At 39.0% G+C, this 26,717-nt stretch overlaps 1 protein-coding gene across 1 annotated transcript; it reads left to right on the top strand.

Annotated features, from left to right (window-relative positions):
- Window positions 1-146: 146 nt before the first annotated feature.
- Window positions 147-26,350, top strand: LOC134799460 (E3 ubiquitin-protein ligase synoviolin B). The gene is made up of 11 exons (XM_063771862.1): window positions 147-426; window positions 661-753; window positions 1,467-1,619; window positions 2,153-2,347; window positions 11,074-11,258; window positions 11,746-11,888; window positions 23,959-24,150; window positions 24,682-24,836; window positions 25,308-25,417; window positions 25,722-25,892; window positions 26,135-26,350. The coding sequence occupies exons 1-11, from the start codon at window positions 298-300 to the stop codon at window positions 26,202-26,204; spliced, it is 1,596 nt and encodes a 531-aa protein (XP_063627932.1). The 5' UTR covers window positions 147-297; the 3' UTR covers window positions 26,205-26,350.
- Window positions 26,351-26,717: the final 367 nt, after the last annotated feature.

The raw sequence follows: 26,717 nt of genomic DNA, 5'->3' as shown, positions 1-26,717 counted from the left end.
CAAATTTACAGTTTCTATTATAATATCCAAAATGATAATAATTATATTGATTTAGAATCAATTATTTAATTTTATAATGTTACAGCTTGCGCATGATGTGGTTTTGGAACGTATCAAAATTTTGACACAATGAACATTGAACACGTCAAAATTATTTTTCTGCCCCAGCGATGAGATACGATACGATGTTTTGAAAATGTATTTGCTAACAGTTGAGCGGTTTTGGTGGGCCTAAAATCTATTCTTCAGATACTTTATGAAATTTACAGTGTGCAGGGTTTCAGAAGTGAGATCAAAATGAAGGCTTTACTCGCAACTGTGTCGAGTCTCGTGCTCACGACCGTGGTCATCGGCAATGCCTACTACCAGAAGAAACAGTTTTACCCATCGATAGTGTACCTAACTAATTCTAATCCTAGTATGGCTGTAAGTTTCCTAATACGCAACAATACAAAAAAATATTTATAGTAATTACATCGCCTAATTACACTAAAATCCAATTAGATTCCAACAACATTAATTAATAACTGAATCGTTACACTCAAACGTATGACCTTTTCCATCTCGATAGCCTTCGCCAAGTGAAGTGTGTGGTATAATATTCGTTGGCCTTGCGGCCGGCAGGTCGTATCTTAATTTACAATGCTTTTTCTTCTCCAGGTAATGTACTTGCAAGCCTTTATATTAGTGTTATTGGTGGGAAAACTATTAAGGAAAATATTCTTCGGGCAACTACGCCCTGCAGAGTTTGAGGTGAGTTTGTAACAATTTATTACATCTATTTTTAAGCAGTTACTTCAGAATGCTTTGGAGCTAAACATTGTTATTTATAAACAATCTGTGAAGTATTACCTCACTTTACCTATTATCCTTTCATTACTACATAAAAGTTATTTACTTTAGGTCTAGAATATCTTGTTTATCAGAATAAGTTTGTTTTCGGTGACCTTCTTCTCAGCATAGGGACTTTTTATAACATTATCATACTTATTATCTTGAACAATCCTAACTACCTATTTCTCTAACTATAAAATGATTCAAGAGGTTTTTGCAACTTAAATTTAAACTTTATTTTGGACCTTTAATGCTTAAAACAATATGAAGCTTGAGTTTATCCACCAACTGATAATCTAGACATATATCTTAGTTAAAATAAAACCTAAATAATCCCTAATCATAGTTAAAATATGGTTTGTCTCTTTCTAACAAACATATAAGTCAAAGTAATAGCCATTATTAAATATGCAAGTTTTAGAGATGTCTAGATAAAAAAAATACATAATTCAGGCATCATTGCCTCGTTATAGTTCTTAAATGTCTGCATAAAAAAAGAATACTCAAATATGATTTTATGTAATGGTGATTTTTGCCATATAATGTCTATGAGTGCCCTATAAAGAGTGAGTTATGAGTGGGTTATGCTTCAAATTTAGAATTGATTTCTTAAATATTTATGTTTATTTCAGCACCTGATTGAGCGGTCGTGGTATGCAATAACGGAAACATGTTTAGCGTTCACTGTGTTTAGAGATGACTTCAATCCCAAGTTCATTGCGTTGTTTACACTCCTTCTCTTCTTGAAAGCATTCCACTGGCTGGCTGAAGACAGGGTTGACTATGTAAGTATATTTGAGTTGAATTATACAAATCATACCTATAAATTTAGAGTGGAATATTAGTAAACATGAAAGTAAATAATTATTTAATTAGTTTTTTAAGATCTAAGTATGTTATCTTAAACTAACTTTAAAATTAATTAATTCATGTAGCTGAAATTAAAAATTAAAATGAGTACAAAAGTGAAACCTGATCATTTGGGTACTCTCTTTGCCTTAAATTCGATTTTGAATGATATATTAGCTCTGCCTACTGCCTACCATCCTGCAGAGTGTATATGGGGCATTATCTATCAAAACCTTATTGTTGATGCCACACAGCATTGTATCTATAATTCTATATAATGGTGTAAGCGCTATCGACAAGAAGGACCTTATTTTTATAGATAACGTCACATATTTTTGTACCAGAATTCAGATTATTATTGAGTCTTCATTCAGGTTGATCTATTCATAAACAATACTTAAAATTATAAATAAAGAGAGATATAAGCGAGATACAAGAAACAATAAGAGATTTATTTTTAAACAACCAGATGGAGCGTAGCCCCGTTATCGGCTGGGTGTTCCACGTGAGGATCCTCACCCTGTTGATGCTGCTCGCACAAGCCGATCTGTACTTCATCAACCATGCATACCAGGTCACCATCTCCAAGGGACCCTCCGTGCAGCTTGTGTTCGGCTTTGAATACAGCATACTCATTATTATGATTGCCAATATTTTGATTAAGGTGAGTTTTAAATTAACTAGATAACCCAACTTTCAATAACTGTTCTATTAACAGTTATTGAAAGTTGGGGTGCTGTCAAAGATCCTTGAAGCATGTAAAATTAAATTTAAGAGCGCTATTACATTTCGGCGTTGAGCGAGTTTAGGTATTTTACGCGCTGCGGCACGCCGTGCGAGCTCAGTACGCCGATCCCTTCTACCACACTCGCACTACAATGATGGATTAAACATTCTTGATCCTTCGCGAAGCATATTGAAATCAACCATAACAACACTAACTGTACTTAACTTTTAAAGTTCTAAAACTGTTATTTGGTAAGTACGAAAATACTAAATGCAGTGCAAATGTACATAGGGGCTGTTCATAAATTACGTCATCTATTTTTGACGATTTTTGACCCCCCCCCCCCCCCCCCTCAAATCATCCAAAAATCAAGCTTCGGATGAATCTGTTTCCTCCTACGTCATGTTACCATCATCCGATGTCCAGACCCCCCCCCCACTTCTCCCATTTGAAACGACGTAATTTATGAATAGCCCCATACTTGTACTTATGAAGGTATATTACTCGAAAGAAATTATAGGTACCTACTCGCTTATTTACATATGTTTCGTCATTGCATTTGGTACCTATAGGTTGTAAAGTTTGTATCAACGAGGGTTTAAAAACGAACTGGTACTGAGGATCTGATGATGATTAAGGTGGTCACGGATACCAATCAACCATGTAGTAACATGATTAGGCTCGTTTGATTCGTCTCAACAAGATCTTTGACACTGAAGATACACAGGGTCTGATGGTGGAGCTGGAAGGTGGCCACGGGTACCAGTCTATCATGTAACTAAACAACTTCGTGTTTGGGCTCGTTTGATTCGTCTCAACAAGATCTTTGACACAAGACAGTACTCAGGGTCTGATGATGGAGCTGGAAGGTACCATTACCAATCAACCATGCAACTAAACCACATCGTGTTTAGGATCGTTTGATTCGTCTCAACAAGATCTTTGACACTAGGTGATACTCAGAGTCTGATAATGGAGCTGGAAGGTGGTCACCGGTACCAATCAACCATGCAACTAAACCACTTCGTGTTTAGGCTCGTTTTATTCGTTTCAACAAGATCTTTGACACAAGATAGTACTCAAGGTCTGATGTTGGAGCCGGAAGGTGGTCACCGGTACCAATCAACCATGCAACTAAACCATTTCGTGTTTAGGCACGTTTTATTCATCTCAACAAGATCTTTGACACAAGGTAGTACTCACCCTAATAGCATTTTCTTGTAGGGATTTTGTTGGGCCTTTGTTTACGTATTAGTTGGGCAACCGTTATATTTGGCCGTACGATTTGCTGGAGGGCCCTCGACAAAGGCCCTCCCGAAGATTCCCAACAGAGGGCCATAAGAGTAATTTTTTCGTTGGGCCTATATAAATAAATCATACAATTATTCAACGGTGGTGGTTTTGGTTGGGCCGTGGTTGGGCCTATACACATTTGTTTGATGGTTGGTTAATTGTTACATTTGGCCGTACGATTTGCTGGAGGGCCCTCGTCAAAGGCCCTCCCGAAGATTCCCAACAGAGGGCCATTAGAGTAATTTTTTCGTTGGGCCTATTTAAATAAATCATACAATTATTCAACGGTGGTGGTTTTGGTTGGGCCGTGGTTGGGCCTATACACATTTGTTTGATGGTTGGTTAATTGTTACATTTGGCCGTATGGCTTGCTGTAGGGCCAACTGCATAAAAATAAAAAAGGGCAATTTTTTCGTTGTGCTTCTGTTTGCAAATTCAACAATTACCCAACGGCAAGTCAGGTAGGTCGGTAGGTAGTCGTGCACCAGGTTGAAGGCCCAACACAGCTTGTCCCACAAAGGGCCAACATTGTAACTTTAACGTTGGGCCTTGTGTAGGATTCTTACAATACTACCGTAGGTAAATAGTTGTGTAATTTATAGTGTGCCTACAGTCTAATTATGTAATGGGCTTTTGTTTACGAGTCCTACAGTTACCGTACGTTAAGTAAGTGGTTGTGTAATACGACGTTGGGCCTTTGCTGATAAATATTACAATTACACTACGGTAGGCATTGGTTGTATCCACATGAAGGCCCTAGGCCAGGCAGCAGTTGTTGTTAATCTTCTCTGTATCGTTCCAATTTTAGTATATGTACTGCCGAAGCAAGTACACTTACTATACACTCTAATTTGTATATATACTAACCGCACTTCGAAACTTCGTAAGCGAGATTTATGTTTTTTGAGATTTGTTTTTTGGTATTTTAAATTGGAGAAAATGTTGGTAAAATACAATTTTTTTAAATTTATGTATAAATTTTATAGTTATAGCTATTAGATTTATAAGTTACTTTTAAAAAATATTATGATTATATCCGGAATAATCGAGAAAATAACTATAACTTCGATGTTTGGAGAGAGTAACGCCATCTAGTGACGCCACAAGCAAACTCAACTGGTATTGTTGGGCATCAGTACCACAGCCAATGTTGGTAAATGCGATATTTGTGCTCACTGGGCCAACGAATGTTATCGTTGTTTAGCCACCGGTACCAAAATACACAAAGGCCCATTGTTAGGCGTCAGTGCCACAGCCAATGTTGGTAAATACGATATTTGTCATCATTGGGCCATCGGATGATATCGTTGTTTAGCGAACGGTAGCAAAATACACAAAGGCCCATTGTTGGGCCTCAATGCTACAGCCAATGTTGGTAAATGCGATATTTGTCGTCATTGGGCCATCGTATGATATCGTTGATTAGCCAACGTTACCAAAATAAACAAAGGCCCATTGTTGGGCATCAGTGCCACAGTCAATGTTGGTAAATGCGATATTTGTCATCATTGGGCCATCGGATGATATCGTTAATTAGCCAACGTTACCAAAATACACAAAGGCCCATTGTTGGGCATCAATGCTACAGTCAATGTTGGTAAATGTGATATTTGTCGTCATTGGGCCATCGGATGATATCGTTGATTAGCCAACGTTACCAAAATAAACAAAGGCCCATTGTTGGTCATCAGTGCCACAACCAATGTTGGTAAATGCGATTTTTGTCATCATTGGGCCATCGGATGATATCGTTGATTAGCCAACGTTACCAAAATTGATTGACGTTACCAAGATTGAGATTAAACGTGTGATACAGTCGATGACGAGAGGGAAGTCACCGGGACACGACGGGCTCAGCATTGAGCATCTGCAGCATGCAGGTGATCACCTACCACGGGTACTCAAAATGTTCTACAACTTATGTATGAGCCATTGTTACCTTCCCGATGATCTCATGAGGACTATTGTGGTGCCTATTGCCAAAAATAAAACTGGAGATGCTTCTGACGGATCCAACTACAGGCCAATATCTCTAGCAACGGTATCCGCTAAAGTGCTGGACGGACTGCTTGATAGCCTGCTGTCAAAACATGTCCAATCGCACGATGCACAGTTTGGCTTTAAACCTAATGTATCAACGGAGAGTGCGATTCTCTGTTTGAAGCATACCGTCCAGTACTACAACGATGATAAAACGCCTATATTTGCCTGTTTTTTGGATCTGTCAAAAGCTTTTGATATGGTCTCCTATGACATTTTGTGGGACAAACTTGAAAGCTGTACGAGTACTCCGAGGGGGGTGGTTAACCTCTTCCGTTATTGGTACGGGAACCAAACCAACCAGGTGAGATGGGCGGGAGCGTTTTCAGACATGTACCGGTTAACGTGTGGTGTGAGACAAGGTGGTCTCAGCTCACCCAGGTTGTTTAACTTGTACATGGATGAGTTGATCGCTAGGCTCAGCAGCACGGGTATTGGATGCTCAATTGGCGGTACCATTGTTAACAATATCAGCTATGCAGATGATATGGTGCTGCTGTGCCCGGCGATCAGCGCTCTTGTCAAACTGTTAAAGATCTGTGAGGAGTATGCGGTGGCCCATGGCCTGATGTACAACACCAAGAAGAGCGAACTACTCGTTTTCAAGGCAGGCAAAAAGGAGTTTACGTCAGTTCCTGCTGTATATTTATGTGGTGTTCCTCTAAATAGAGTTTCACGGTTCAAGTACCTCGGGCACTGGGTCACCGAGGACCTCCAGGATGATGCTGACATAGAAAGGGAGCGCAGGGCATTGTCAGTAAGGTGCAACATGCTGTCACGTAGGTTTGCACGGTGTGACGGGGATGTCAAAAAGACCCTTTTTAAGGCTTTTTGCCAGTCCTTTTACGCGTGCAGCCTATGGACAAATTACACGAAAAAGACCCTCAATGCCCTGCGTGTCCAATACAATAATGGTTTCCGCATGCTGATGGGACTGCCACGTTACTGTAGCGCCTCGGGGATGTTTGCGGAGGCTAGAGTGGACGCGTTTATTGCGATAATCCGTAAACGCACTGCATCCCTCATGCGCCGAGTATGTGACAGTTCCAACAGTCTGCTTCAGCTCATTCCTGGAAATCCCGCTGGTACACTCTGGAGGCACTGGAATGACCTACATATGGGATCTAGAGGCACTGTATATAATTTAATGTAAACAGTTATTGTGATTTTAATGTTAATTTAATTTATTTTTGATTTAATTTCAATTTAATTTCAATTTAATTTCAATTTAATTTAATTTTAATGTAATTGTGTTGACATGTATATTTAAGTTTATTTTTAATTTTATTATGATGTTATTATTGTTTGTAATTATGTATGGGTATATTTTTTGCCTGAAATAAAGAATTTGATTGATTGATTGATTGAAAATACACAAAGGCCCATTGTTGGGCATCAATGCTACTGCCAATGTTGGTAAATGCGATATTTGTCGTCATTGGGCCATCGGATGATATCGTCGATTAGCCAACGTTACCAAAATAAACAAAGGCCCATTGTTGGGTATCAGTGCCACAGCCAATGTTGGTAAATGCGATATTTGTCATCATTGGGCGATCGGATGATATCCTTGACTAGCCAACGTTACCAAAATACACAAAGGCCCATTGTTGGGCATCCGTGCCACAGCCAATGTTGGTAAATGCGGTATTCGTCACCATTGGGCCAACGAATGTTATCGTTATTTAGCGAACGGTAGCAAAATACACAAAGGCCCATTGTTGGGCATCACTGCCACTGCCAATGTTGGTAAATGCGATATATGTCATCATTGGGCCAACGAATATTATCGTTGTTTAGCCAACGGTACCAAAATACACAAAGGCCCATTGTTGGGCATGTTGGTAAATGCGATGGTGGGCCAATACAAAATTAATGTTGGCTACGGAACGAACCTCATCCCAACGTTTTCCCTACCGTTGGCACCGTGGGCCCCAACGAAAATGCTACTAGGGCAGGATCTGATGATGGAGCGCGAAGGTGCCGATGGGTACCTGTCTATCATCATCAGCTCCATCATCAGACCCTGAGTAGTATCTTGTGTCAAACATCTTATTGCGACGAATCAAACGAGCCCAAACACGAAGTGGTTCAGTTACATGGTAGACTGGTACCCGTGGCCACAGTCCAGCTCCATCATCAGACCCTGAGTACTAACTTGTGTCAAAGATCTTGTTGCGACGAATCGAACGAAGCCAAACACGAAGTGGTTTAGTTGCATGGTTGATTGGTACCGGTGACCACCTTCCGGATCCATCATCAGACCCTCAGTACTACCTTGTGTCAAAGATCTTGTTGCGACAAATCAAACGAGCCCAAACACGAAGTGGTTCAGTTACATGGTAGACTGGTACCCGTGGCCACAGTCCAGCTCCATCATCAGACCCTGAGTACTAACTTGTGTCAAAGATCTTGTTGAGACGAATCAAACGAGCCTAAACACGAAGTGGTTTAGTTGCATGGTTGATTGGTACCCGTGACCACCTTCCGGCTCCAACATCAGACCCTGAGTACTATCTTGTGTCAAAGATCTTATAGAAACGAATAAAACGAGCCTAAACACGAAGTGGTTTAGTGGCATGGTTGATTGGTACCGGTGATCACCTGCCGGCTCCATCATCAGACCCTGAGTACTATCTTGTGTCAAAGATCTTGTTAAGACGAATCAAACGAGCCTAAACACGAAGTGGTTTAGTTGCATGGTTGATTGGTACCGGTGACCACCTTCCGGCTCCATCATCAGACCCTGAGTATTATCTTGTGCCAAAGATCTTGTTGAGACGAATCAAACGAGCCCAAACACGAAGTGGTTTAGTTGCATGGTTGATTGGTACCGGTGACCACCTTCCGGCTCCATCATCAGACCCTGAGTACTATCTTAAGTCAAAGATCTTGTTGAGACGAATAAAACGAGCCTAAACACGAAGTGGTTTAGTTGCATTGTTGATTGGTACTGGTGACCACCTTCCGGCTCCATCATCAGACCCTGAGTACTATCTTAAGTCAAAGATCTTGTTGAGCCGAATCAAACGAGCCCAAACACGAAGTGGTTTAGTTGCATGGTTGATTGGTACCGGTGACCACCTTCCGGCTCCATCATCAGACCCTGAGTACTATCTTGTGTCAAAGATCTTGTTGAGATGAATAAAACGAGCCTAAACACGAAGTGGTTTAGTTGCATGGTTGATTGATACCGGTGACCACCTTCCGGCTCCATCATCAGACCCTGAGTCAAACTATCTTGAGTCAAATAAATACATATAGAATGTCAGGTCGTTTCAAATATTTTTAATCCTGTCCGGTAGTTTATTAAACTGTACCATTATAAATTATAATACTATAAAAACGGTGCTAGGATCAAAGTCTCTCGTTGCGGTTTACACGCACACAGTATAGCGTTTTACACGGCGCCCGCCGCACACAATGATAAAAAACCTCGTCGTCGCCGTTGAAAATGTGCGGAGCCGACCGACACACGTCCTGCCTCTACAAGCTCTGCCGCGGCACTGAGCTGGCGCAGCGCGCGTCATCGGTAATATAGAGTAGTTTTCAAAAAATTGCCAAAAAATTATAGTAGAATTTCATAAACACTAATGTATACCAATAGTATAAGCAAACGTTGCAGATTGCTTGAGTATGAAAATGACTTCGATATTAAGTAGATTTTCGTAGGAATTGACACTTGTTTCGGAGAGAAAATCGAGTTCGTTTTACTTTGATTTTCTCTTTCTCAAAGGTATGTAGGAAAAATATAGTTTGATATGCCTAAAGTACAGGGTATTAGTAATACAAAATAGCCAGGTTTAGCAGAGTAAAATTCTCAACATTTCCAAATAAGAGCTCGCCATTCAGTGCTTCACGGGGTTTTTCGGAAACGACCATCAGAAAAAAAATCATTACTAATTTAATAAGTCCTTTTTCTAATATTTACAACGATATTTATAAAGATAAGAAGACGCTTTTACTGGAACACGTACTCATTGTTTCTAATAATGAGCGCAAAGTCCTGAATTTCGTCGACTAGTATCATCAAATTTGCATTATTTCGACTTTTCTTGTAAGAGCGCTCTTAACTTAATTTATATTAGTGACTTGTTATAAATAAGTTTGTAAATCAAAGTGGTAACATAAGTTGGTATATCTTGGTTCTTCTTATCAAATATAATGAGTACAGAATATTCTATTTCATTACATAGGTGACAAGGATTCTTGCATAATCCAAGTAACATTTTTTTCACAATTCTAAATTAAAGGAGACTTTTCTAGCATAATTAGATAACTGTTGATTTTGTATCATGTTTTCAATTCTCATCAATATTCATTATCCACTTATTGGCTTTTGACACATGACTAATTCGGCATTAGGTTATTGGAAATATTTTTTCTTGAGAAATTTCGAGAAAACAGGAAAAAATACTGTGTTCCTTTTCATTTTTAGGGTTCCGTACCCAAAGGGTAAAAACGGGACCCTATTACTAAGACTCCACTGTCCGTCTGTCCGTCTGTCTGTCTGTCACCAGGCTGTATCTCATGAACCGTGATAGCTACACAGTTGAAATTTTCACAGATAATGTATTTCTGTTGCCGTTATAACAACAAATACTAAATAGTACCCTCGGTGGGCGAGTCCGATTCGCACTTGTCCAGTTTTTCTTTATTTTGTTGGGTTTTTGTCCTCTGGGTTTATTTTTAACTAACAGTTTTAATATTGCGTAATTTATAAAAGTTTATTTAGTCATCTGAGTTGTTCTATGGATGATGTAAAAAGTTGTATGTGTTACACGAGGCCGAAAATATTTGCATCTCATGCCTTTTGAGTCTCTCGGCTGATGTGATGCCGCTGAATTCCATGGGACAGCAAAATTTTTTTTGCGATTTCGGCATCTGTCCCATAATAAAAGTTGTTCAGTGTGACCTATAAAGTCACTACGCAGAGTATGGCTTTTTTTTAATTAGCCCGTTATAGTGTTCCACTGCTGGGCAAAGGCCTCTCCCCTTGATTTCCACAACTCCCGTTGTAGTGCTTTTTCCGGCCAGTTACTATGAAGGCGTCTAAGTCGTCACGCCATCTCCGTCTGGGCCTGCCACGTCCGCGCTTCTTTTGCGGCATCCACTGGGTGGCTATACTAGCCCACCTATCCGGATGCATGCGGCAGACGTGACACGCCCAGTCCCACTTCAGTCTGGCAGACCGCCCACGTCAGCTATGCGTGTTTTGGAGCGCAATGTAGTGTTTCGGATGCGATCTGTCCTTGTGACACCTAGAATGTTGCGCTCCATTGCTCGCTGGCAAACCTTCAATTTCACCCTAAACAAGGTATTTGTTCCAGTACTGCCTCCACGCGATCGACTCGCGCTGGGAGGCGCCCTGGGAGAACAAGGCAGCCGTGCTGCTCTACACCGACCTGGCGATCAACTTCCTAAAGGTGCTGCTGTACATCGGCTTCGTGGCCATCATGGTCCGCATTTACACTCTACCTCTCTTCGCATTCCGCCCCATGTATGAGACGATGAGGTAAGACCTGAGAATGTTAATTCTCAACAATGATCTGATCAGTCATATTTGAACTGTCAGGTATAAAAACCTCTACACTCGTGGTTCAATTTTGGAATCTTCGCTGGCTCGGGTATCAATATATATTTGGCAAAATAAAGATGGCGCCAGTCACGTAAAAAAGGATCTTTCATTCATATAAAGATAACACATAAAAACATTCGTTTAGGTACTCTACCTAATTCTGGATACGAGTTTAAAAACCATTTTTGAAATAGAAAAAGAAGTGTTTGTCGTCTAAAAACACTATCATTAGAAAAAGTTAACAGGAATAAGTTCTAATATATTATGCACGTCAATTTCTTGAAACAGATTGCAAGGTGACGCACTTGTAAGACGTATCCAGATTTTTTATTATATTTTCATTTTATGTTCAACGATTATTTATTTTACTGAGATGTCTTTAGCAAATCACATGACAACAAATTGAAGCCTGCCAACTTTTCAGGAGTTTCAAGAAGGCTTACAACGACGTGGTCCTATCTCGGCGCGCCATCCGCAACATGAACACCCTGTACCCGGACGCGACGGCAGAGGAGCTCGCCGCCGCCGACAACGAGTGCATCATCTGTCGAGAGGAGATGCATACTGGTAAGATACTCATATCACTGTATGTATGTTAGTCATGTATCATATCATCAATTCATCATACTACGGCGTGGTAGTATTGGGGCGCCATCCGCAACTTAAACACTATGGACAGTTGAACATACTGTGGTAGGCTGAATTAATGGCTAAATTATTTGATTGATTGATTGAAATGCTCGCAGCCGCAACGAGTGTATCAATTAGGGTGGTATTTTCACCTGTCCAATTTCTTCAAATTCTCACTCTCTTATTAAGCAATATGTGAGACGCAATACACATTGGACAAAAAAAATGGATAGGTGGAATACCACTCTTACGTACGATCCTTACGCATGCCACCTGGCCCTGGGGAGCGATGACGGACTAACCAGGGATAGGACTACCGTGTAAAACCCCCAACGAATGCCGACTCCGCCTTGTAGCCTAGCGTGTTGTTCTCAAAGGTCAAACCAATTAGTTCACCTACCGAACGCACGCAGCTAAATTAAGGTAAATAAGGTAAGGTGAGGTAAGACTATCACTTGTATGGAATCCTCATACTGTTTGTCTTCCCCCGAGCAAAATAAACTATGTTATAGTCTTACCTCCCCTTACCTTACCATTGATTCACTTCCTAAATTCTTGTCTTTGGAACCAACAATTGCAGAATAAAATACCGACAACTAATAATCACTGAACTAAGCCGCGGACGGACAGACAGACGGACATGGCGAAATTATAAGGGGTTGTTGAATACGGAATACGGAACATATACCTTTAATAAATATATGAACCTGTTTACCCGAACGATCAACTAGTGATGCAATTCTCAATAAACAATAAATAAATATATGCAAAAGAATGTTTGTTTACCCGATAATGACAACGCGCGTTCAATAACAATTTTTGCTATGATTTTAAAGAGGTAAAACTCCTCATTACATATTTAATTATCGCTGAAAGATAACATATTTGGCGTGCTTGTGTACACAGCCTTATAGCATCCGTACAAAGGCCATTATCGTTTGACTCAATCCAATAAGTCCACGTCATAATTTACACCTAGTCAAGCAATCTCTATTGATATGAAACAAATGAAAGTGAAATTCATTTTTAAATTTATCGTAAATACTGTAAATAGTTGGTGTTATTTATTTTAAATTTTGTGTGTTATTTGAAGGTTAGTGAAATCTCGCATATGTAATTTGAATTTGTTAATTGTTATTCAAGGATGAACAAGTTGTTACATTTTCATACATTACACGTTGAGATATTACGTACACAGATTTTACGTATGTACTTTTGGAGGACGGGAGTTATCATTCGTTGTGTTGTACTTGTGTCCAGTTTTTTTACAGCTGTTTTAAAGTAAAATACCATAAGCAAATCATGCGTTGAATGTGAAACTGTAACGTAGACATTTTCTTAAATTTTAAATTAATATTTTTGGGTTGAATTCCTTTTCTTATTTCGATGATTTTAACAATATCCCAAACTAACTCGATTGGTTGCACTTATTTGCATAATCTGTTGCATTCAGATGCACCTCTTTATGCTTATCTGTTGTCGGGGTTGTCATACGAGTAAAAATAATTAAAACTTGAGATATTTAGGTTGTCACTCCAGGAAAACTTTGTATGATTTAGATATGTTTTTTAGGTAAGAGAGAATTTAGATGTTAAATAAAACATAGGAATTACAGACTCCAAAAAGGGGGCTCTGAAATGAAACTTTATTAGATTTATTGGTAAAATATATTTCTTAGGCTCAGGAGTGAATTGTTAAATAAATCAGTCAGAATTTTCGTAGGATTTGTGTCTTCAAGGGATTGGCACCCTACTTTTGTTTTGGCCTTTTGTACTCAACATATGAGGAGGTCATTTTGAGATGACATGCACATTTCATGTGTGGACCCCTCCGGGGACGCACGCTCGCATGAATACTATTTGTGGTGAGACCACACATTCGCCATGTTGGTCGAAATGCTGGAACACAGAACACCGCCTCTAGAAACCTAATATTGGCCATTTTGTTCCCGACGCAAATCACCAAACTGTGAGGTGCGGGAGGGGTGCTCACGGCGTTGCGATTGGTCGTTTCAAACATGGCGCGCTGACACGTGCAAGCGTAGGGATGGGACATGTTCATTACAGGTAGTGGGTACTGCTACCAGTGATACCGAAATTTATTGTGGTAAAATTGTTACCAATTTAGTATACTTAGAGTAAACTTACTTAATAATTATATTGATTAATTTAATATTTCATTAAGTAATTTAACAATCTACCTGAATTTTTTACTTAACATATTAGGGCATTTCTGCTTAAAGTACCCAGAACATGAATTGTAAAGTTTAGAATTTTTATATTATTTCCACTCAGAATCGCAATCTCTTTCGATACGAGAAAAAAGTGTCGCCAAAATCTCATACAATTACTTTCTTTTGTCCGCTTTATTAAGGTCATAGAAGGTTGTATTGAAAACAGATTCAAATGGACCAATAACATATGCCTATTACAAATCAACTCCGAGTTCTCTCGCACTTATTTGAAGTTCATCATCAGGTCCATCTCGTGACATGAGACCTAACTGCTCACCTACAGGATTCTAAAAAACCCATACAACATATGTCTATCACAAACCAACACCGAGTTCCCTCGCACTTCTTTGAAGTTCATCATCAGGTCCATCTCGTGACATGAGACCTAACTGCTCACCTAGAGGATTCTAAAAAACTCATACAACATATGTCTATCACATACCAACACCGAGTTCCCTCGCACTTCTTTGGAGTTCATCATCAGGTCCATCTCGTGACATGAGACCTAACTGCTCACCTAGAGGATTCTAAAAAACCCATACAACATATGTCTATCACAAACCAACACCGAGTGCCCTCGCACTTCTTTGAAGTTCATCATCAGGTCCATCTCGTGACATGCGGCCTAACTGCTCCGCTGGCCTAGAGGATTCTAAAAAACTTACACAACATATTACCTATATATTATGTCTAAAATGGTACAATACGGTATGACGAAGCACGAAGTTTCCGCAACTGAAAAACCATCATCGTCACATCACTAGTCGAAAGGGAAAGGGATAGCGCATTGCATTTTCAAGTTGACGAAAAGGGACGGACATACTTCGCCTCTGCTTACTGACCAGTATAAAATGAACCCCGCGGACAAGAAACATTATTCAATGAAATAATGAATTTGACTTTCCTGTGGGATGTTATTCCATCTGTTTCGTAAGTAGATGTCTTAGATGACTTGCCACACCATTTTACGCTGCAATATCCCATGATTTCCCAATGAATTCAATAGTTTACGATTTATTTTCTTAGACTCGTGCACACTGCTAACAGGTCGTAACCTTGGGCGCAACTGATCGGAGCGGCGCACGAACAATCTTATATTTGACCTATACACCATACGGGCGGTGACCGCGAGTCGTCCTATAAGGTCGGTCTATAGGGGTTGGTCTGTGTGCTGGAAGCAGCTCGAGTCCTTCGGTGTGCTCCACTGAGTAAGTACAAATGGAATTTAGGGGTGATCAACTCCACAATGGCGCGAAACGTTGTGGGTTCGTCCTTAACCAGGTTTTTGGTTCTTTACAGAGTTGACTCCTGCTCGAGGGTTGGGAGTGCTCCGCCAGAAGTCCTAACAGCTTCCAGTGCGGTGAGCTAAATTTCAAATTGTTTCATATTTTCTTTAGCGGCCATTAAGGCGTCGGTTAATGTACCCATTTCTCGGTTTACAGGAGCCGGGAGCTTGTGAACTTTTTTTTGAAGAGCTTGTGAATTTTTTTTGGAAGAGCTTTCGATTTCTTTTGGAATTCATTTGAAGATGTTTAGAAGTTGTAATATGAGGCTGTGGGATCTGTACCACGCCATCTACAGCGGCCGGCTCCAACCAGGTTAGCGGCCAGCTTCCCGGGGAAAGGCGAGTTCGCTCCCCGCTGCTGCAGTTCCAGCAGCAGTTTTTGAGGTCGGTCTGTTGCATAACTTTTGAGTGGCATCCGCCGCCAACTACAAATTTAAAATGGTTAATTATGATTTAATTTTATTCAGTTTGAAGTTTTGAAAGTTCTGGTGCATAAAACTTAGGTATTTCGAAATTTAGTTTTTAGTTTTTAATTAATGGGTGTAATCCCTTATAACTAGAACCTGTGAAGCGACCCAGCTTTACCACTGAGCATTTTACAGTAACTGATTAGGTTAATAAAGTTAATTAGTTATAAATTTTGTTTAATTGTTTCTCCTCTTAGCTTTCCTACAGCAAGACACCATTTAGTCTATTTAATTTAATTTAAATTTAATTTTATTTTATTTTGTTAACATGGCTGTTTCCATTTTCCACAAGCCGGAGCTTTTTCATTTATTATTTTACCCCCTTACCAAACAGCCGTGTTACAATGGCGCCCAAGGATTTTCATGTTTTTAAATAATTACTTGCTGGAGGAAAAGCCTAGATGTTTTTTATGCACCAGAAAATCATTTTGTTTAACTCACCTTTTGTAGAGTATTTTGTTACATTGCAAAGATGTTTTAGGTATTGCATACCACATTTTGGGCATTTGCCTACATTTCTGTTGAATTTTGTGCACATTTACATGTAATTATTTCTGAAAAAGATTGAACTTTGTATGACACATTTTGAGGTTATAAAATTTTGCTGACTTGACAGATGTCAAAGCACATGTTGCATTTTTAGTCAATTTGGATACTATTTTGAAGTTTTGACACTAGTATTTCGTTTGGTTTCACATCTAACATTTTAATTTCAATTAAAAATAAAGATGTTGTATTTTATAACATAAAAAAAGAGAACACAATTTTGCCACTTGGGATCACATGTAATATTTGTATTTAGTTTAGAATTTCATATTTTAAGAGAAAGATTTGTGAATTTTAATAGAAACTTGTCACTTTATTATTTTTATATGTTTGCTGGAACTGCACTTTTTTCAATAGTTTGTATATAAATTTTGTAACTTTTTACACAGAGATTTGTTTTGTACGGTTAAGCCTAAAGGCATAGTAATTTCACCACATACCAAGTATTGTTAAGGAAAACAATAGTTAACACAATTAACATAATTTAATTTCATTTTATTACACAGCACATTTGTTGTAAACATGAAGCACCAGAAATTTCAATGCAGTAGCATATTTAGTATATTAAAGTTGAAACGCAACACTCAATTTCACAGCTTATTGATAATAATTTATTTAGGAAGGTCAATGCCAATCAGGAGCTTATCCTAGGTCCAAGCAGCTGTGGAAGCGGTGTCGGCATTTTGTTTTTCAGAGCTCTCCGCATAGCCGCAGGGGAACCAGTTTATTATAGAAGCATGGTCTGGCAGTAGTGTCCGGCAAGCTTCTTGTGGTGCTTCATAGTGAATTAAACTTCTGAAAGATTGAAGATATTCTTCTTTGGCGTGCTAGCGCATTCAGTTCCAGAACAATTATAGACATCATTTAATTTTCAAAATTAGCAATTCCTGTGATCCGGCTGTCCAGTTGTAGAAATGGCTGGATGTTTTTTGTTTTTGTAGTGGTAATATATCCAAAGTCAGCACGGTTTTGATGTAATCTGTAACAATTTCACTTAAATTTTGAGGTATGAAATACATTTTTGGTTAGTTTATTTCATTTGGCTTTGCAATGACATTTAGCGTTTATTTTGAAGGGAGAGGGATAATCGTGTGAAATAAGATGACTCCTGATCTCATAATTTAGTGTTTTACCTGTATTTTTGGTAGTTTTCGATTAACTCTGAGTCGAGTTTTGAGTCGCTGAAATCGACATTTATTTAGCGGTTTCGAGTTTTTAATGGTACTCCACACAACTTACGACTTGTGTTTCATATTAAATGGTAATTTTCCAAATATAGAATGGTATTTACAACCAAAGTTTTACTTTTGTGATTTAGTTTAATGTGCAAAGTAATTTTTTTAATACATAAAATTGTTTTTTTTTTAAACACAGAGACGTCACTAGGGTGCGTTCGGAAACGCGTAATTTTTAGTAATGTTTTCTTTATTTCGTAACGAGTTCGGCGTTTAAAAAAACGCTCGTTTTTTTTTAAAAATGTGATTTTGAAATTTGTTTGAATATTGATATTTATTTAGTTAAATACAATATAGTTATTTTGGTTTAGAACGTTACGAGATTTGGTTTTAGTCAGGTTTTAGTACTCAAATTTAATGAGATAAATTAATTTGAAGTAGTTTTTTTTAATTCGGCTGATTTTAGTTTAAAATCTCGTTTTGAGATTTGGCGGGAATTTCGAATAAGGCTCGTGGCATGTTTTGGATTTTGACACAAGTTTTTGGTAGGTTTTCAATGAGGTGGTATTTTCCAAGGCCTCGCCTACACAAGAACGTTTAGTTTCACGGTTGTCTCGTTTGGAGTGTTGGGTATTATGGTAAAATATCCAATCACGACTTTATGCACGGTACGTGGTGAACAGCACTGACTGTATTCACTACTAATTTTGTTTGGGGATGGAAGAACGGGATTTGAAATGCGTGAAGTATGGTAGGGGCGACAGATGAGATATGAAAGGTATGGTATGGTAAAGTGTGTGAAGTATATTTGGGGCGAAACAACTTGCTCACTTTTTAAGGTCAGAGCGAGTCCTTAACATGGCAAATTTGGATTTCGGTAGTAGGTTTCGAGTGCTGACCACACTCGAGCACGGTTTTGTGCAATTTTGCGTATTTGTGGCTACGCTTTTGGTCGGTATGGGGTTCATACCCAGCAGTTACCATTTTTGAGGGGCTGTTTTAAATTGGGTTCTTGCTTTTTTGGACATATCGACCGCGGTACCCCTTTTGGTTTGGTACCTCTTTTTATCGTGTTGACGATCCAATGTGCCATTTTTGAAGGCGTTGGAACGGCACACGGTGTCTCCGCCACCTTTTTACGCCTGCTACCGCAATGCAAGTCAGCCAAATGGTTGAAGTTTTTTAGGTTTAGTGTGGTTTGAGAGTTTTGGGGAGTTATCCTTGGACGCACGATCCCTCGTCTTGTACCAGTCGTCGTGCCGCCAAGGACGACAAACCACTCACCTGCTATGTTATGTACCTCGTTTTGTTTAAGTATACCATATGTGACGTCCCACGGTCAAAGGTACCTTATGGCGGGTATGGAGTTATGCATACCCCAGTAATCTACAATAAATAAGCTATCGATAACACAAAAGATCAACCTTCTAGGTTGCGTAGTTACAGAGATATGATTTTTTGAAAATAATGTTGTGAAATGAGCAACTTTACGATAGAGAAGTTTTAAGTTTAGCCGCCTAAAAAACTATGTTCCTGAAGTAAGTTACATAGTTGACTACAAATAATAATACCTTATATATCTGAGATTAAAAAAATATTGCGACTTGTTCTGTAATGCAAATATAAACTTTTGATATCGACTGATTTATGTGTATACTAACCAATCTCTTGAAAATAAAGTTTTATTTCATTTTCACGATTGATTGCAATGAGCTCTCAAGATTTAAATTTTATCTATTAGAAAACGACACTGACAGACAGTTTAAGCAAAAAACAATACCGATTTAGAGGTGAAAATATATTTTCTGACTTTTTCATATAAAATCACAAAATTGAATATTTTTACTTTTAATGTGAGACACATTCAATTTTTCTGAGCACATATGAAAGAAATTCTGTCATTCAAATGAAATAAATCCTCAAACCCCAAATAAATACTATATTTAACCCCTTATGCCACTTTAAACTTACATAACAATAACAGTATTTGCTCCATACATTTACGAAAAGGTACCTTATGGAAATAAATCTAATAATACATCACTACAAAATATCAATCATATTACAGTTTATCTTTTATGAATAGAAAATATTAATTTACATTAAACTGCCCCAAATTTAATTAGTTCTTCGTCATAATAATCTTAAAAAAGACCAATAATTTGTATGTAATGAAAAGGTACCTTGTGATTAAGTTACATGATGAGGCATGATGATGATGGAACAGTTAGGATAAACTAATAATATTTTGGTAATGGTATAAATCGTCTATTTCTTATCAATAATATATTTCGGTTGCTATTGAAGATAAGCGGCATTGAGGTTCAATGACCTCAGATATTCCATAAGGTAATGCGTCGGGTATTGGCATTTTTCAGCAAACCAATGGCTGATTTACTGCATGCGACCAAACCAAATGAAGATTATTCTAGTTAAGAAAGACTTGACGAGAGTAACTTTGGTATAATAGCAGGCTACTTGGATTTGTGATGTCGGTCTATGTACGGTTATAATATTTGCGAGGCGCCCCAACCAGAACTGAAATTATCAAATTAGTTTTGCAGAATGCTGATACAGTTCTCTACCAAACTTCTTTTCCCGTATTGACTAGTTTTTTTGGGAATTTTCAATCTTTTTTCCATAAGGTACCTTTTCTACTAAACTCTGAGACGACATTACTAGGCTTATAACTAACTTATAACAAAAATAAAAACAGGTAAACAAACGTTACGCATTAAGGTTGCAGATCACACAATAAAAAAAAATTGAGCATTTTTTCACCTCTTTACAAAACATTTCATATCTCCGAAACTAGAAACCCTCATAAGGTACCTTTTCCCGTGGAACGTCACATATTTTCATATTTTTTGGTATGGTTTTTTTTGATTCCGGAGAGTTGAGTGGGGACAGGTGTACCTTACCAACTCAAAGGGCCGTTTTGGATTTTTTAGGGTTCTTTGATGATTGTTGTCTACCTGAAGGGTTGGGACAAACCTTAGTGTCCTCAACCGGTAGGGTTGCAACGAAGGTTTTAGTTGAAGGCTTATAGTTAGTGGACTATAGGTCTCATTTCGCCCGGTCTAGCTGAGTTTTTTTTTCTATGAATGCTGAACATCGGTCCTGGCGGTTGGAATTGGCTTTCTCAGCACAACAAGCTTTTATCGCGTTGTACTGGGAAGGCCAACAGTTTGTTTACGGGTTGGAAGGATAGACGGAGGTTTTTTTCTATGTGCAGCGCAGTTGGCCGCATAGTTTTTTTTTCACCTTCCGTGGTGTTGACGTGGGTTCGAGATGTTGTTTAGATTTTTTTGTTCGGTCAGAACAGCAGTTTGTTTAGATTGATTAACGTTTGTATGATTTCACTTTTAGATTTTGGGGTAGTTTGTTTGAGCATTTTTGGTAAGTTTGAATCTCGAAGTTGCGTCAGACCTTTTGTTGAGATTCTAGGTTTTCTAGATCAGTTTTTTGAGTAGATTAGTTTTCTGGCCCTCATTTTGTGTTAGTGGTGCAAGTCGCTGAGGACAGCGAGCGGTTCACTTACGTTGAACCTTAAAATCGGGGAGGGGGGTATTATAACGTAGACATTTTCTTAAATTTTAAATTAATATTTTTGGGTTGAATTCCTTTTCTTATTTCGATGATTTTAACAATATCCCAAACTAACTCGATTGGTTGCACTTATTTGCATAATCTGTTGCATTCAGATGCACCTCTTTATGCTTATCTGTTGTCGGGGTTGTCATACGAGTAAAAATAATTAAAACTTGAGATATTTAGGTTGTCACTCCAGGAAAACTTTGTATGATTTAGATATGTTTTTTAGGTAAGAGAGAATTTAGATGTTAAATAAAACATAGGAATTACAGACTCCAAAAAGGGGGCTCTGAAATGAAACTTTATTAGATTTATTGGTAAAATATATTTCTTAGGCTCAGGAGTGAATTGTTAAATAAATCAGTCAGAATTTTCGTAGGATTTGTGTCTTCAAGGGATTGGCACCCTACTTTTGTTTTGGCCTTTTGTACTCAACATATGAGGAGGTCATTTTGAGATGACATGCACATTTCATGTGTGGACCCCTCCGGGGACGCACGCTCGCATGAATACTATTTGTGGTGAGACCACACATTCGCCATGTTGGTCGAAATGCTGGAAGCAGCTCGAGTCCTTCGGTGTGCTCCACTGAGTAAGTACAAATGGAATTTAGGGGTGATCAACTCCACAATGGCGCGAAACGTTGTGGGTTCGTCCTTAACCAGGTTTTTGGTTCTTTACAGAGTTGACTCCTGCTCGAGGGTTGGGAGTGCTCCGCCAGAAGTCCTAACAGCTTCCAGTGCGGTGAGCTAAATTTCAAATTGTTTCATATTTTCTTTAGCGGCCATTAAGGCGTCGGTTAATGTACCCATTTCTCGGTTTACAGGAGCCGGGAGCTTGTGAACTTTTTTTTGAAGAGCTTGTGAATTTTTTTTGGAAGAGCTTTCGATTTCTTTTGGAATTCATTTGAAGATGTTTAGAAGTTGTAATATGAGGCTGTGGGATCTGTACCACGCCATCTACAGCGGCCGGCTCCAACCAGGTTAGCGGCCAGCTTCCCGGGGAAAGGCGAGTTCGCTCCCCGCTGCTGCAGTTCCAGCAGCAGTTTTTGAGGTCGGTCTGTTGCATAACTTTTGAGTGGCATCCGCCGCCAACTACAAATTTAAAATGGTTAATTATGATTTAATTTTATTCAGTTTGAAGTTTTGAAAGTTCTGGTGCATAAAACTTAGGTATTTCGAAATTTAGTTTTTAGTTTTTAATTAATGGGTGTAATCCCTTATAACTAGAACCTGTGAAGCGACCCAGCTTTACCACTGAGCATTTTACAGTAACTGATTAGGTTAATAAAGTTAATTAGTTATAAATTTTGTTTAATTGTTTCTCCTCTTAGCTTTCCTACAGCAAGACACCATTTAGTCTATTTAATTTAATTTAAATTTAATTTTATTTTATTTTGTTAACATGGCTGTTTCCATTTTCCACAAGCCGGAGCTTTTTCATTTATTATTTTACCCCCTTACCAAACAGCCGTGTTACAAAACCAAGATTCGATAATCATTATTTTTATTTGCTTGCCGCTAAGAATCAATTTTGATATTTTCTAGAACAGCACCTCGCCATTAACGACACACATAATAACAGTGTATATCGTATTGCGATGTACCGCCTACACCTGATGCACTAAAGTCAAAGTTGTCTGAGAACGACAGTGTGTTATTGTGCACATAAGTGGAGGGACGTCATACAAATTCGAAAACAAGCCGGGCCTTCTTTAAGCTTATTTTTTATTCAAGGGTATTTTGAATAACTCAGTATCAGAATCAGAATTCTAATTAAGTAGTTGTACAAATTGTAAAAGTGTTTAGTGTGGGAGTAGGTAGATTAGTTTTATATTGTGTTATAATATTTATTTTAAGTTGTGTAGAAATATTGTTATGTTCGCATACAATGTGACGCTGTATACAGATTACGGCGTTAAGAGGGAAGTGGAAGTTCGTTTCTCCATGGAAAAGTAGTTCCCACAATTTGATGTAAGTATGTTAACCATCATGACTATATATATAGGTATAGCAATGCATAGCTATGGCTAATATACATCGATTTATGGAAAAATATTTTCTATAATATCAATATCCAAAGAGGAAAATGGGAACTATGTTTGTATGGAGATTGGAGAGCGGTCGCGTCCACTATCCTCTTAATCGGAGTTTAGCCTAAATATGACGTAAACAATTGGTGCATATTAATGTATGCGTCATCTTTTCGGGGTTTCGAACGTGCTTGTGGCTTTGTAGATATTATGAAACGCATGGATGATCAGTTTAAAACCGTTTTGCGCATAGTTTTCGCAAATGATCTGTTGATTGAGTATAATTTAGATTAGAAGGTCAGTCGGGTATGCACGCACTGCAGAATGTGCCTTATTTATTTCTTAGCGGTGGCTTTAGATTATCTAAAAAAACGGATACCTATTTTATGCTATACCTGTATTAAAAAATGAAGTAGGTACGTAATACTTTTTGCAACGTGTGTTCATTCATAATTTACAAAGTCTGACATACATAAAACTGTGTACATTAATTATGCAAAAATTGTCTAAAGCAACGTTATATGCAGTTCGCGCACATAATTATTCTCACGAACTTCCAGAAAGGATAAATAATCTGAGGATTCGGGGGTTCGGGTAGCGAGCGGGACTCTCATACGATGTGTATAAAGGTGTATTTAATACACAATTTAAAATTTACGTCCTACATACTTTCAGGCGCAAAGAAGCTCCCTTGCAACCACATATTCCACGCGGCGTGCCTCCGGCTGTGGTTCCAGCGGCAGCAGACGTGCCCCACGTGCCGCCTCAACGTGCTGCGCGCGCCGGCGCCCGAGCCCGCGCCCGCCGCCGCCGCGCCGCCGCCGCCGCACGACGCCACGCCGCCGCCGCAACCCAACATGCCGCCGCGTGAGTATAATTACCGGCGTATCATACTTCCAGTACTCAAAACTCCGTATTTGCCGCCTGAAATTTTTGCGCGCCCTCACCACGCCGCTACCACTGCAAGGACCGCACCGTCATAGTAATTTTCCACTTTGGCTAGGTCTTAAAATAGCTCAAATCACACACCCAACCGAACATCACGTAAACACCATGCCTTCCTTGTTCCATGCTAAGTAATACATGCCAATCTGTTCCCGAAAGTTAATACTAGTATGTATGTACCTATTTTCTGTTGACTGTCTGTGTGTATGACTTACATATCTGACGACCGGTTTGGCCTAGTGGGTAGTGATCCTGCCTGTGAAGCCGACGGTCCTGGGTTCGAATCCCGGTAAGGGCATATATTTGTGTGATGGATGAACACAAATATTTGTTCCTAAACTAAATTCTTAACTTATGAGTAGGGACAGAAAAGTATTCATTTATGATTACTATCCCATTTATAATTACTAATTAAAGTCAACTCGCGTCAATAACCAGATGTGTTGTCAACAGCAATGATGGGCATGGGTATCCCGGGCATGCCGATGGGCATGGGCTGGGCCGCGCCGCCGCCGCCGCCGCGGCCGGCAGCGCTGGCTAATCTCACCGAGGACGAACTTAGAAGATTGGAAGGCACCGAGAGGAGAAACGTTGAGGCGCGGCTTTTGGTCAGTTTATTTATGTTTTTTGTTTTTGGTTACTCTTTAAAGTTCTTGCCAGTACCTACTACACGTTCTATTTAGAAAATATGTTGCTAAGGTTTCTTTTCGGGTTTATGAAGCTTAAAAAGAAATAAAATGTAATAAATAAAATAGTGTGATTTCTGGACGTGCGAATTCGAAGTTTTTGGACATTACTTTATTAATCGTCTTCTAGATCTAGAGAGTTACGTTACGAGCATAATTTGATGTTAATATTCAAGAGAAAGAATAATATGTTTATAAACTATACGGTCATTCGCTTTACTCTCCCGCCCTCACTGATAGTTACTTTAGGTCACTCTTTTGTGACTCTTTTCTTGATTAAAAAATATTTATCAATGAAACCTAGTTTTGTTAGTTTGTACTATAAGTCTATTACCGTAAAATAACGGATTGTGTTATATGTTTAAATGGCTAAATAAACCAATATGTTGACAGCTGCTCCGTGAGATCCAGGCGATGTTAGACGCGTCCGTGCTGCTGATGCAGCAGTACTCCGCGGTCGCCAACCCGCAGAACAGTGCCAACGTAGCCACGCAAACTGACTTGTGAGTTACTTAGGGTGGTATTCCATCTGTCCAATGTCATTGCGTCTCACTCTCTCATTAAGCAAAATGTGAAACAAAATATACATTGGACAAAGAAATTGGATAGGTCCACTGCATCTGCTATCTGTTTATTATGATACGGATGGTGTGTTATTAATTATGAAAAAGTCTCCAGAGATAGCTTTCACTAGTGTAATCTCACGTGCGTTACAGTGTAACGAAGCACGCTAGGGTGGCCCCTCTTAATTGGCAACACACTAATCGAATTATTCTTGTATTTTTCCTTATATGTTCTAATGTTTAGATCCGGCGAGCCCGCGGAGGCTCCGAAATCCGCTCCCACGCCAAAGACCGAGCCCGACGTGGTGCCCAGCACTTCTAGCTCCGGCAGCCCGCGGCCGCCATCGCCGATTCCTTCGTCTAGCAAAGCGTCCCAAGCGCCGACCCTACGACCTGCCGCTTTAGATACTGACAGGTACGGACAAAATACAAATTTTATATGCTTAGCTGATCATTGCACTTGATGACTGAGGATCTTGCCCAACAATAATGTGCCTCTATGTGAGGCGATGACAGACAGACAGCTTTTATGTGAAGTGGAGCCTCATTGTTTGCATAAAACCTCATTGGAATCTGACTAATACTTATCCAAGTATGCTCCATAAGCTCCATTCAAACTAAAGTCAATATAAACTGAAGTACATGTTTTTTTTGCAGAGAGAAGACTGACGCCGACGCGGAGGAGCTGAGAAGACGTAGACTGCAAAAATTCACTTTGGATAAATGAGCTTTTATAGAACTTTTTTGTTCCAATTTCTTAAAACTACTATTTATGTAAAAAGTGTTTCGGTAAACGTAAGCATTGTGTATTCTAATCATAAATAAATGTATTTATGTTCCTGTAAATATAAAGAGATATGCACATGAATACAATACGATAATACTTTACTTTCTGTCATCACATTTAGGTTAGGTAAACCAGGGATGTTGCGAATATTGGCATCCGCATCCGCGGAACATCCGCATCTGCATCCGCATAAAATCGATGCGGAGCTCATGCGGATGCGGATGTCGACCAAGTCGGTAACAGGAACGTCTTAGCGGCGGCGTAAGTGCTAGGTAATTTCGTCATTATATATAACGAAATCGTCTAGATCCCGAAAAGTCGGCCAAGTTACTGTTTATTAAATAAAAAAACGCACCTATATTCTTGCTCAAATACTAAACGTTTCGTTTTTTTTAATAAAAAATACTAATGATATTTGACGTTTTTTAAGTAAGTACCTTAGTTTTTAAGTAA

The sequence above is a fragment of the Cydia splendana genome, chromosome 18, assembly GCF_910591565.1.
Source record: "Cydia splendana chromosome 18, ilCydSple1.2, whole genome shotgun sequence".
In the NCBI taxonomy this organism is placed as follows: Eukaryota; Metazoa; Arthropoda; class Insecta; order Lepidoptera; family Tortricidae; genus Cydia; species Cydia splendana.
Note: the sequence above shows the minus strand (reverse complement) of the source record. Positions and strands in the feature narration are given on the sequence as shown.

What these genes read in the sequence shown, in the direction of transcription:
- LOC134799460 (XM_063771862.1), top strand. Translation starts at nt 298, where the DNA reads ATGAAGGCTTTACTCGCAACTGTGTCGAGTCTCGTGCTCACGACCGTG. An exon ending in TACGCCCTGCAGAGTTTGAG is followed by an intron (nt 754 to 1,466) that starts GTGAGTTTGTAA and finishes TGTTTATTTCAG; the next exon opens with CACCTGATTGAGCGGTCGTG. An exon ending in GCAACCCAACATGCCGCCGC is followed by an intron (nt 24,151 to 24,681) that starts GTGAGTATAATT and finishes TGTTGTCAACAG; the next exon opens with CAATGATGGGCATGGGTATC.